Source organism: Ictidomys tridecemlineatus, chromosome 1, assembly GCF_052094955.1.
Source record: "Ictidomys tridecemlineatus isolate mIctTri1 chromosome 1, mIctTri1.hap1, whole genome shotgun sequence".
Classification (NCBI taxonomy): domain Eukaryota; kingdom Metazoa; phylum Chordata; class Mammalia; order Rodentia; family Sciuridae; genus Ictidomys; species Ictidomys tridecemlineatus.
Genome location: NC_135477.1, coordinates 190,608,041 through 190,620,602, shown reverse-complemented (window position 1 = coordinate 190,620,602; position 12,562 = coordinate 190,608,041). Strand labels below are relative to the sequence as shown.

The 12,562-nt window shown below is 59.3% G+C and overlaps 1 protein-coding gene across 1 annotated transcript in view; it reads right to left on the bottom strand.

The window, feature by feature from the left end:
• The window catches only part of LOC101956651 (obscurin-like), a 107,390-nt gene that overhangs the window by 32,975 nt on the left and 61,853 nt on the right, over positions 1-12,562 (bottom strand). Inside the window, exons 47-65 of the mRNA XM_078023254.1 lie at positions 12,173-12,451; positions 11,439-11,812; positions 10,177-11,047; positions 9,098-9,376; positions 7,099-7,177; positions 6,731-6,849; positions 6,266-6,463; positions 5,606-5,638; positions 5,283-5,381; positions 4,853-5,071; positions 4,365-4,425; positions 4,067-4,137; positions 3,426-3,548; positions 3,118-3,257; positions 2,371-2,571; positions 2,141-2,220; positions 1,581-1,754; positions 573-729; positions 69-185 (exon numbers count right to left, since the gene is read on the bottom strand). Of these exons, the coding sequence (XP_077879380.1) occupies positions 69-185; positions 573-729; positions 1,581-1,754; positions 2,141-2,220; positions 2,371-2,571; positions 3,118-3,257; positions 3,426-3,548; positions 4,067-4,137; positions 4,365-4,425; positions 4,853-5,071; positions 5,283-5,381; positions 5,606-5,638; positions 6,266-6,463; positions 6,731-6,849; positions 7,099-7,177; positions 9,098-9,376; positions 10,177-11,047; positions 11,439-11,812; positions 12,173-12,451 (3,674 nt within the window). The remainder of the gene's footprint in view (positions 1-68; positions 186-572; positions 730-1,580; positions 1,755-2,140; positions 2,221-2,370; positions 2,572-3,117; positions 3,258-3,425; positions 3,549-4,066; positions 4,138-4,364; positions 4,426-4,852; positions 5,072-5,282; positions 5,382-5,605; positions 5,639-6,265; positions 6,464-6,730; positions 6,850-7,098; positions 7,178-9,097; positions 9,377-10,176; positions 11,048-11,438; positions 11,813-12,172; positions 12,452-12,562) is intronic.

Below are 12,562 nucleotides of genomic sequence, written 5' to 3'. Positions count from 1 at the left end.
ACCCAGACCACTTCAGCCCCAAGGCCTGGCCTGGACATTCAGGGCTGGGGCAGGACAGGGCTTCCCACCTTGAGCAGAGCCTGGTACTTCTGCACCCGCTCCACCGGCTGCTCCAGGTAGTGCTGCAGTGGGGGTGGGGGTGGCTGCGAGGGGTCCCCAGCGGACAGCATCTCCTCAGTGCATTTCTGTAGGCACCACAGGGCGGGTTTCGGGCAAGAAAGCACAGCCCCAGTTAGGGCATCCTGACAGTAGAGGACATCCCAGGGGCACTCTCACACCTGTCCCTGAACCTGGACAATGGCTGTGTTACCATCTAGCCGGAGGCATGCACAGAACTTGGGCAGTGAGGTGGCCAGCCCAGGAGCACAGAGCTACAAGGCTCAAGGGGCCCTGGGGACTGTGGGGGAGGAGATCAGGAAATATGAACTAAGGCCATGAGCACAGGACAAGGGCTAAGCCTCAGGGGACTTTCAGGTCAGTGATTTTTCTGGTGGGAGTCAAGGCCAGCACTAGGCCTGGGAGCAGCCAGGGAGGGGCCCGGTGGCCAACGCCATGGAGCCAGGCTCGGGCACCTTGTAGAACTCCTGGACGGGTGTGCTGACAACCACGGACTCTGCCTGCACACGGCCCACCAGGAACTCCAGGTACTTCTCAAAGGCTTCCTGGTTCTTGATGAAGCACATGGCCACATCGTCATCTGTGTCACAGCGCTGCAGGTCCTGCAGGAAGCTGCCACAGAGAGGGACAGGGTCAGGGACAGGGTCAGGCACAGCTCACAGCCCAGTCCTGGGCCCTCTCTTTGAGAGGTTATGGTTCTTGCCCAGGAGTGGGTTCTGGGCCTGTGAGATTGAGTATACTAAGCTGGGTGTGCAGACACGTGGGCACGTACAGAAGTGCATGGGTATGTACACTTGCCCACGAGTGTGCAGATGTGTAGTATGTGAGCATGTATATGTGGGTACATGCATGTGCACGTGTGTGGATGCATGTGTGCATGCATGTGACTGTGCATGTATACACAAGTGTGCAGATGTGACCATGCATGTGTGGCATATGTGTATAATATGTGTGCATGTGTTTGCCTGAATGTGTCTGTGGATGTGCACATGGCACACACATGCACTCAAATGCTTGTGTGAGTGTGCAAGAGTGCACGTGCATGGAGATCAGCATGCATGTGAGTGCACATATCTATGTGTATCCAGCATGTATGCACATTTTTGTACAGGATTCACATATGTATGTGTGCACACATGTACACTATGTGCACAGGCATATCAAGCACATGTGCATGCACATTTGAGGCTGGGTGCGTGAGCATATGTGGTGTGCACATGGGACTTCCCGTGTGCCCATGTACATTCATGTGCATGCACATGGGCCTGTGTGAGTGCTCATGGGTGGCAGGTATTCTGCAGCCTTCAACCCATATGGCGAGCGTCTGTCACTGGGGCATCACACAAGTGGGATGTACCCATGGGTAAATCGAGTTCCTACCCTAGCTGCTGAGTGTCACCCTCCACGAGGCCTGACCCACAGCTGCGCGTGCACCTCACATGCATGTGTGTGGCCTTGCCTACCTGCTGTGGAAGCGACTGATGTCCTGCACATTGCGAAAAATGACTGCCTTCTGGCTGGCCACGGCTGCTGGTGCTCGGGGAGCACGGTCCAGTTGCTGTATGTAGTGGCTTTGGAGGAACTGAAGCTCACCCACAAAGGTTTGCTCTGAGCTCAGCAGCTCCTGGATGACAGAGCTGGCGGAAGAATGGCATCAGGGGGTGCCCAGCAGCTGCCCTGCTCCCACTGTCCCTAGTCTCCACATGGGGACTAGGTACACATGGAGAGCTTGCTCCCTTGCACTGCAGTTAAACGGGGTTCCTGTGAGCAGGAGCCTGTCACCCAGCTTCAGAAAGTGGGTAGGTGGTAGAGCAAGGGCACCACCTCTTCCCCAGGAAGCCCTCCCGCACGAGGCTTTGGGAGGGCACAGCTGTAGCAACCAGGGGCAGGACCGTGACCTAAGGAGGCTCACACAGCTTCAGCAAGCACAGGTCCCCCATGAAGAAGCAGGGCAGAACGCCAGCTGGCCCTTGAGGCCCAGCAGCCAGCTGTGGCTGCACCCTCAACCCTCCCCAACGCATACCTCAGCCTGGTCTTGTACTCATCCTCGGACACGGCCTCGGGGAATTCGGGGGCCTCACTGGGCCCCCACTCAGGAGACAGCTGTTGAGAAACAGGAGTTTGTCCCAGGGCACCAGTTTATTCCACCTCTTCTGTGGCCACCGGGCTCCTGTCCCTTACTTCCAGGGTTCTCTGGGGAAGGGCCAGGATCCCAGGGCCTTGGCACCCTCCCCCAGCTCCGGACTACCATACCTTGAGCCTCTTGTCCAGGTAGGCTGGTGACACCCAGCCTTGCCTGGAGGGGCTCGACTTGGTGGGCTTGGTGCGCACAAGCCAGCGCAGCGGGTGGGCTGAGTCCAAGACCTCCACATACTGGCCTTCCCGCAGTGTGATGGCATCCTGCTCGGCCCCCAGGGGTAGGTAGTCGGCCGTGGCCACGTAGATATCAAAGATCTGATTAAGAGAAATGGGCCTAAGTCCTGGGGCCAGAGGGGTGAGGCCTGCCAAGGCCCCCCATGGCCCCCGATCTCTGAGGAGGGAGAGGTTCTCCCAACCCCCTAAAACCCCCAAGAGCACAGAGGGGAGGGTGCTGAGTCCAGGGGCCGAGGAGGTACCCAGTCCAGGGTCACAGGGCAGGAGCCCCCAGGGTCACTCTGCACAGATGGCAGTAAGAGGGCTGGCTCCTGCCCACGTGGATGGGCGCCTAGACTGTGGTTGCTCACGGCGCCTTGCTGCCCACTGCCCCATGCAACCCAAGAGGTGGTGGGCTCTGGAGGCAAAGGTGCACTCTCCACAGATGGCAGTGAGAGTGACATCAGAGGTGGTGCTCTGCAGGAACCTACGTGCAGAGACCCTGCCCTCTGCTCCAACCTCTGGTGTCCCTTGGTGTCTCTGGGGGTGATGCCCCTCCCTTGGTAGCACCAGGCCCTTGCAGCCCCCCATCGTCTCTTCAGCAGGTCAGGCCCCAAGCCCTGTTCCCAAGGGTCCCAGCCCACCCACCTCTCCTCGGGAGTCCCCATCCTCTGACTCCGAGGATGACTCCTGGACACTGGAGGAGGGCCGCGACCGGCCATGCCGGGGGGAGGCAGACGGAGTCTTGGACTCCTCATCACTGTCACCTCCAGGCACCTGCAGCTTGGCTAGGCGAACACAAGGGTTGTGATGTCCTTGGAAGGCTGTCCCCCTACTGTCTACCACCCAGCCAGTCTCCAGGGCTCCCAGGCACAGAGTCCTAGCTAGGCCCCATACGAGGACACAGGGTCCCAGCCTCCCCTGGGGACCCTGGATGCCCATCCTGGCCCCCTCACCCTGTGTGATCTTGGCCGACACCATCTCAGTGATCTGGGAGGTGAGCTTCTGTAGGAATTCCTCTGTGCCCACCTCAGCGAGGGACAGGTGGCCATGGGCCTCCTCAGCCACCAGGGCCTCCCCTGGGGGAACAAACACAACACTGTGGGGTCATGCAATTCTCCTAGGGGCTGATGGTGAGCAGGAGACCAGGCCCTGGCAGGGAGACCATGAGGTGGTGCCAGCAGGAAGAGACCAGTGAGGTCAGCAGGATGCAGAGCCTGTGACCAGAGATGAGAATGAAGGGAGCGGGTCTGACAGAAGAGGCAGCAAGTGGCCAGAGAACTGCAAGCACAGATAAGGGGCAGCAGGTGGCAGGCAGGGCTGCAGGCAGATGGTGAGGGAGCTGAGGACAGGGCTGGGCAGGGTCCAGCCTGGCAGGCATCAGGCTTGAGGCGGGGTTGGGACTGTGGGGGCCGAGGTGACTTTGTGGCTCTTCTTAACATAGCCCACTGGGCATGGGCCCCATGACCACAGAGGTCAGAAACAGCTCTGACTCCAACCAGAGCCGGGAGCTGGCCATGAGAGGGCAGGGACCTGCCCAGAGCCCAGGCTGCTCAGGTCCAAAGGGCAGCCTCCCCTGCACCCAACCCGGGCATACCTTTCCTCTGCCCAGCAAGGCCGGTGAGACCAGCAGACTCTGACATCTGTGCTGAGATGGCTTGGGTGGTCCTGAGGGGAGGAGGGGTGTCCTGCAAGCCCAGCTTGGACCCCACCACTCTGCTCCCCATAGAGGGGGGCCTAGGGGCCAGGACACCACAATCAGGGGCTCCACACCAGAAGGGGCCCATAAAAACTTCATTTTATAGTGTGGAGAAGCTGCACAGGGAAGGGGGTGGCCACCCACAGGGCTACACCACCCTAGCCCACTGGGTAAGTCAGTCAGGGCACCCACTCACCCCTGTAGGAAGGTAGAAATGAGAGCCTCCTTCATCTTCTCCTGCTCCTCCTCCTTGGGCACTGTCCAGAGATCCAGGGGAGCTATCAGGACCAGTCCTGTACTCCGACACCTTGAGTCCTGGGCTGGGACCCCTACCCAGGACATCTAGACCACCCTGGGGGCCCTGCCGGCACTGTCCCTAAGAAGCCCTGGCAAGGGTCTGTGCCTAAGCCCACCTCCCTGTCCACTCTCAGCACTCGGTCACCCATGGGGTTGGGAGACAGGCCTGTCCTCCAAGCACCATCCCTCAGAGGGGCTGAACAGAGGGCTCTGGGCAGGGCCCGCAGGCCATCTGTGCACCATGCAGGTAGGGCTGAGGTTCCAGGCCAAACTGGCCTGCACCACTGAGCCCAGACTGCTCTTGGGCTCTGCAGGAGAAGGATCACAGGTGGGTGAAGGCCATACATCCCAAGCTGGTCCCTCACCACACCCAGGCTCCCTACTCACGGCCTGAGACATGCAGGCTGGCAGAGCAGAGGGCCTGGCCAGCGGCGTTGGTGGCAATGCACGTGTAGGTGCCCTGGTGTTGCCGGCCCACATCTAGCAGGACCAGGCTGTGCTGCTGGGCAGAGCTGGCCATAGTGTAGCCTGGGGTGTTGGGGCCAATCCACAGTACGCCTCTCTCGGCCTCCTCCTTGAGCCAGTGTATGGTGGGGGCCGGGCATCCTGTGGGCAGGAGAGGGCTCAGTGGGTACACAGCCCCACTGGCTATGGGCCTCCAGAAGAGGGTGCTTGGCCAGAGTGATATGAGGGGTGGAGCAGGAGGCCATGCAGGGTGGCATGGGTGGCCTGTGGGAGGGTGGCATGGGCGACCCGTGGGAAGGTGGCATGGGGGCCCTGGGGGGGTGCTCTTTCTCCGGGGAGTGAGGATGCCCACCTTCCACCTTCACCGAGAATGTGATGCTGGAGCCCCTCTTCACTTTCTTGGGGGTGAACCTCTCCAGGATGCGGGGTGGCACCAATTGCTCACACACATCTGGGAGAGCAAGGACAGCCATGGGGACACCCAGCACCCCTCCTTCAGCTCCCACGTCCTGATGTCCTTGTTCTGGGAACCCCAGGTAGTTCTCTGTGGCCTGTGCCTATGGCCCCAGAGAGCCCTCTTCCTGCACCTCCACCGCTACCAGGCCCAGGGCTGGTCCACTCTGGCCTCACGCCCACAATCCACCCAGCCTCTGTCTGCCCACAGGGCCATCTCACCTGATGCTGACTTCTCTTCTGGTTCATCAGGACCTGAAAAGTGCAGAGGGAGTCAGATGTGCAGCACGCACAGATTCCCTTGCTTCCCTACACATGGGAAGGTCCTGGTCCTATTGCCCAGTGGGGGGACCTGGGCATGGCCCCACCCATGGTCAAAGGTCCATTACCCTGCCTGAAACCTTGGCCTGGAGGCCAAGGAACTCACACTCCAGTGTACATCCGTGTGACATCCCCACCCTCCCTGTGCCCACTGGGAGTCTGGGGCCCCACCTGGAACCACACGGACACTGGGAGATGGCAGCTCAGGCTGCACCCTGAGAGACAGGAGGAGAACCCAGCAACAGTCTCTCCGCAGGACCAGTGTGGGTCAAACTGGGAGTCAGCTCTCAGTGCTCAGAACGTTTGGGAAAATAAGGACACAGAGTTTTCTTGTCAGAGCTGCCACTGGGGCTTTGTGCAGGTCTGCTGGGCCCAGTGTTCATCTGTTTCCCCCAAGAGCCTGCCCATCACTCAGGGCGTCCAAGCCCCACTGGGCACCCACTCCTGTGGGGCAATTCTGCCATCTGTGCCACTGTACACAGGGGCAATGGGCTGGGCCCCGGCCTGATGGGGCCTGGCATGCAGTACATGTGGCACTGCTCACTCCTTCAGGGCACACACCTAGGACCAGCAGCCGGGCAGATGAGTAGGCAGCACCAACGGCATTGCTGATATAGGCCGCATACTGGCCAGCGTCCTCCTGGGTGACAGAGACGATCTCCAGGGTGTGCAGTGTCTTCTTGTCAGCCATGCGAATGTGGGCAGATGTAGACAGGGGCTGGCCGTCTTTGAACCAGTACAATCTGGGGACTGGGTAGCCTACCCCATAGAGGAGAGTGGTCAGCACAGGACCATTCTCAATGGGCACTATACTCTTTCTATGGGAGACAGACAAAGGCCCAGAAAAGAGGTTGCTCAGAGGCCAGCGAGCCTATGGTGTGGGGGTGGAGTGGCAGCCTCCTGTTGCCCAGCAGCAGGCACACATGACCTCCTGACCTCCACTGGTCAGGCCCTTCCCATGTGTGAGCAACGGGAGACAGCTCCTGGCCTCCCTCCAGCTACGGTGCCCACTCCCCAGCACCTCACCTTTCACCTTGAGCTGAAATTTGGCCAGGCGTGTACCAGGGGCCACCTGGAGGTCCCTCAGTTCCTCCACCACCTGGGGCAGCTGCCCCTCATCTGATTCGGTTCCCTCTTGCTCCCGGCTGGCAAAAAAGACAAATAAGGGGGTAGCCATAAAGTGGAGCAGGCTGAGGGTCCAGGCGGGAGGGCCCACGGGATGAAGATCAGAGGCAGATGGGTTTGAGGTTCCCTGTCTGCTGAGTGGAGGGGCAGAGGGACAGAAATGGCCAGGGTCTGACTGAAAGCTGCAGGCTTGGGAAAGTCAATCTAAGCCACCCAGCCCAGATCACCACTTCCCGGGAGGCCCTGGGCCGCTGTCTGTGTGGCCCCACCTAGACAGGTATCCCTGGGCACTGAAGTAGGATGAGGTCTCCGTGGCGTCTGCGGCAGTGTCGTAGTCTGTGCTGGTCACTGGGGAGGAAAAGTGAGTGGAGGAGGCTCAGGACTTTGGGATTTCAGGGGGACGCGCCCTCCTGGGCCTGCCCACCCCTGCTATTCCCAGCCTCATTCTTCCACACCCATAACTAATTGCAAGCCTCTTAGGCCCAGCACAAAATGTCATATGACCTGAGTCTCCAGGAACAGCAGACAGGGACAGTGGCAGAACCTTCTGGTTCCATCCCACCAGGGCACGAGAGGTTGGAGACACAAGCCTCAAAACCAAGAGAAAGAGACTTGGATTTCTGGCCATGAAGGGACAACAAGCTGGACTTCCACCACTATGGGCCAAGCGAGAGTCCCCAGAGTGCCCATGCTGAGATGCTACCCCAGCAGGATGGTTGGGAGGTGTGGCCCTGGGCCTGGAGCCAGTGGGAGCTGAATGGGAGCTGAATGGCAGCTGCGCCTTAGCCAAGGACCCGAGACCCCTGGCCCTTCTTGCCACATTCTCAGTGACATTCAGGTAAAATCGGGGTACTTTACAAGGTTTCTTAGACAATAAAATGGAAGAAAATAGTCTTTTACAAATAGTGTTGAGCAAGAATGAACTTGGAGCCTTACCTCACACTCACAAATTCCCTCCAAGGGAACCAAAGACCTCAACTTAAGAACTACCACAAAGTTTCCAGAAGAAAGCACACATGTGGGTTTTTATGACTCACATTCAGACAGCACTTGCATAAGTGTGGCAAAGCCCAAGCAGGCAAGAAAGAGCAGAGACCCTAGCCTTCATCAGGCCAGACACAGTGCCCCCAAGAACATGTCCAAGAAAGGGAAAGACCGAGGTCATGCCTCTGATGCAGCCCGGAATCAGGAACACGTGAAGAGCTCTTTCAGCTCTGGAAGGAGACCAGCCATCAGCGCACACCATGCCACGTCTCCAAGCATGCCTGTGTGCAGGAGAGCCTCCACCACGACTCCACACACACCATCAGTAGTTCTGCGGCCAGGGCACCCACCAGCTGCATGTTTTCCTCTAGCCCAGCTCAGCTCTGACCCTGTTTGCCTGGGGACAGGTCAGGCCCCAAGACAACCTGCTTCAGAGGCCAGTCAGAAGCCCAGGCTCCTCGCTGGGATGGACCCAGTGGCTATAAATCAGGACCCATGGCCTCCCTGGGGCAGGAGTAACCTGCCAGGGCAGCTCACAGAAGCCAACCAAGGGTCCTGTTGCCTAGGCTGAAGGTATCTGAAGGACATCTCAGGAGCAGCCAGATGTGAGATCATGTTGGGCAAGCTGTGGTGGGCACAGCCCCTGCCAGCACCTCTGTTTCCATCAGGCCAAAGTTCCCTGAGGCCCACAGCCTGGGCACCCTACTCCAGCTGTGTCACATGCCATCCCCCGTGGATGGGATGGGGCCCTTTCCAGGCTTCCTGTCAAATCTTGGTCTTCCTGGCCAGCCTGCCCACCAAGGCTACAGGGACCCTGCAAGAGTCACCTCATTAGAACAACAGAAACCCTCAACACCCAGGAGATCCCAGGCCCATGAGCACCATCAGGAATCTAAACAAAGAGCAAGTGTCCTGACACTCAGTGCCAGCAGCCACCTGCATGCCCAAGCGTCTCCTGAGGGCTCCTGCAGCAATAGCCAGGGCTCCAGAGCAGCCCCAAGGCAGTGGCTGAGCAGCTGGGCTCCCCTGGCTCCTCTTCCACACCTTCCTGGTCTCCCCAGCCTGGACGCCTTCGTCAGACACAAGAGACCTCCACCCTCCACCACTGGGCTCCCGGGGGAACTGTGGCCTTGAGCTTGGCTCCAGGGAAGTCTCCACCAGCTTAAGACCTAGAGGACCTAACTCCTGTCTGGTCTGAGACCAGAGCCCTGGATCACTCTTCCAGCCCTGCTCAGGAGACTCTCATCCCCACCCTGGTAACACAGACCCCCAGAGTGCACTCACGCTCCACTCGGAGCTCAGCCTTGGTGGAGGAGACGCCCACGCTGTTCTCCGCCAGGCAGCGGTAGACACCCATGTCTGCGGGCACCACAGCAGTGATGATGAGCTGGTGGCCACCCTGCTGGTCCTCATTGATCATGTAGTGGTCATCCTCCTCCAGCAACTTCCCGTCCTTGAACCAGCGAACACTGGGCACAGGTTGACCCGTCACCACGCAGTCGAAGCTCACAGGGTACCCATCCTGCACCTCCTGGTTCTGCAGCTCCGTCAGGAACATGGGAGCTAGAACAGCAGGCAGGGCATGTAGCATGTTAGCCTGGGCATGCCACTCACGCCTGTGGCCACAAACACACCGATCACACCAGCTGAGTGGTCTGACATGTGTGAGCTGCCCGGCAACAGGCCATGTGGGAGCACCTGCAGACCTGACGTGACACAGACCCTGAAGCTTGCCTGCTAGACTTAGCCCTCTCCCCAGCTCTCTAAAAGTCTCTCCTGCTGCCCAGGCCACCAGGAGGCAAGAGGGATGAAGCGCTAGACAGGGATGGGAAGAGCAGTAACTACGGAAGGCTGAGGTCTGGTCGGGATCTGGAGTGTAGGAAAGCAACTTCTGGGCGTGCCAGGGTAACTGATTCCAGCTACCTCCTGTCCCTGCAGAGGTGCAGGCACAGTGGCGTGGCTGATAAGTAACTCAGTGGGTGAAATGGAAGTGAAGTGCCTTGTGGAAGTGGGTGCCTGTTCTATACAGGTTATATCTCCAAGACTCCTTGGGAAAAAATAAATAAAACTCTCCTGAAAGTAAGTATTCACATTCCCATTTTGCCCACATGAAAGCCAAGGCTCCGATAGACTATGTGGCTTCCCTAAGCTCACACAGCTAATAAGAGACAGAGCTGGGATTCAAATTCAGTTCTGTTCAATGAGTCAGGACTTTTTACACCTTGGAGGCTGCACTTGCAGAGTGCTGGAGCCCAGGTAACCCCTGGACCTCTCAGCTGGTGCTGACCACTGCTGGCCTCACTCCTCCTCTACCCCCTTGGACTCCAGCTCCAGACCCAACTCTGTGGAGCAGTTGGACTCACCGGCATCAGAAGTCAGCTGAGTGGACACTGGCTCTGGAGGTGCTGCAGGGGCAGGGGCCACTTTGCCAATGCGCATCTCCACCCCCCTAGGCCCCTGCTCCACCAGGCTGATCTCCACCCCGATGCCCATGGTGGTGAACATCTCTCGGAAGCAGGTGACTGCCCTGTGAGCTTCGGCCAGGGCCTCGAAACGGATGCAGACAAAATTCTCGTCCTCGCGGTAGGTCTGCCAGTCTGCAGGCTGCTCTGGCTCCCCGGGACCCTCATCAGCACTGAGAAACAGCTCCTCATCAGAAACCTCCGCTGGGCCTTTGGTGCGGAAGAGCCGGTGCAGACGCCGGGCAGCGCGGTGGAAGGCGTCGTCCAGCTCGCCCCCAGAGGAGCTCTCGGCCTCGCTTTCGGTGCCACTGACCACCACACAGGCACTATGGCTCACACAGCCAAACTTGTTGCTCACCTGACAGGTGTAGCGACCAGTGTCGGCATGGCCCAGGCCAGTGACCAGCAGAGTGCACGTCCCATCCGCGAGCTGGTCGATGTGGTGGTGCCGCCCATCAGTGAGCTCTACACCATCTTTCAGCCAGCATGCTCGCACATCAGCCTTGCTGGCTACCACACACTCCAGCCTCAGGGCATCCCCCACCTGGGCCTCAGTGTCCCCAAATGTGTGGGAGAATACAGGTCCTTCCTGCTGCTTCATCTCCTTCCGGACTTTGTAGCCCTTAAAGGCAGCCTGAATCTTCACTGCTGCCTTGTCCATGGAGGGGTCGCCCAGATCCTCAGCACTCAGACCTATCGGTGGTGGGTGCACCTGGGCTGGGTGCTCCTGCTGCTTCTGTGGTTCCACAGAGGAGGGTGCTGGGGCCCTGGCCTGTGGGCACAGAGCACAGTATCACAGTGAGACAGGGGCCCCGAGGCCAGACACACAAGACAAGGGCCCAGCACTGATCTCCGGACGGCTATCCATTCTGCCTCTCAGGCCCTGGCAACTGTGCTAGCCTCATGGAGTATGAGGTACCTGCTGGCTCTTGTTGCTATCACAAAGCAAGTCCAACTCCCTGAAATCACTCTATACAGTTCCCAGTGGGGACTGATGGGTAATGAGGAACACTGAGACTGGCCCTAGCTTTATAGGAAAAGGCTTCAGCAGTAGATAGATGATGGATGGGTGGAGAAATCGGTGGGAGGAGGGACAAGCACGTGGGTGGTAGTGGCAAGGGTAAAACACTGGGCCTCCCCTTGCAAGCCAAGCAGAGGCTCACCTTGCTGACCAGGGGTGAGACCCCAGGCCGCCCAGCCTTCTTGAGGTAAGTAACCAGGGAAGGTGTGCCTGCCCGGGACTCGTCGTCAGAGCTGGTGTGTGAGAGGTCAGCCTCTCCAGTGCGTGCCAGCTCATCAGCTGTGGAGTAGCCCTCAGAGAGGTCAGGGGCCACCTCCTCCACCTCCTGCCGTAGGTGATGCACGCGGCCATCCTCCTCTGGAAGCTCACTGATGGAGTCCAGCGTGGGTTCACGGCTCATGCGACGCTTCTTGGCCAGGGCCTCCCACAGCAGGTGCAGGTCACCCTCCTGGGCTGCCTCAGGGGGCAGGCTGGGCTGTGTGGGAGCCTCATCCCCAGAACCAGGGGTCAGCACCACTGAGGAGAGCAGGAGGGTATCACCAGAGCTGTGACCCCAAGCCTATCACTGGACCTCTGTTCCCCACTTGGCACCTGGTTTTACCAGGTCTAGAAGCACTGAGCCTCAGTCTTTTCTCCCTATGTCAGTTCACCTCCTGCATAGACAATGTGGTGACCAGAACAGAAAATGGCTCTGCACAGTGAGCCTGGGCCTAGATTCACAGGCCCATACTGCAGGGGTGGGACACATGCACAGGGAATGCACCTGGATCAGGCTCCGAGGTGGGGCACTGACAACCTCCCGGGAGAAAGTGATGAGGTGGGACAGGCCACCCCCTTCCACATTCAAGGTTTCCCAGCCCAAAACCTAGTACTCACCCTGGAAGGTAGCAGTCTCCATGGAGGCCAGGGCGTGGGCAGGGCCACAGCGGTACTCACCCTGGTCTTCTGCCCTGAAGCCCTTGATCACCAGTATCTGCTGCCGCCCCCGGGAAAGGACCTCAAAGTGCCCACTGGGTTGGATGCACTCCGTCCCCTTGTGCCAGATGACCTCGCTGGCCTCAGCTGCCACCTCCACCTCCAGACAGACATCCTCTCCAGCCACCACCTGCCGGCTCACAGGGGTAAGGGGCGGGGGAGGTGCAGGCTCCACTGGTTCTGCTGGGGAATAGTGTCCACGGAGGACAGGCCACATCAGGTGTGGGGGCATTCCAGGGTCCAGACCTCACCCTGACAACTCTTCCCTCCACCTTGGAGAAGCTGGGCATT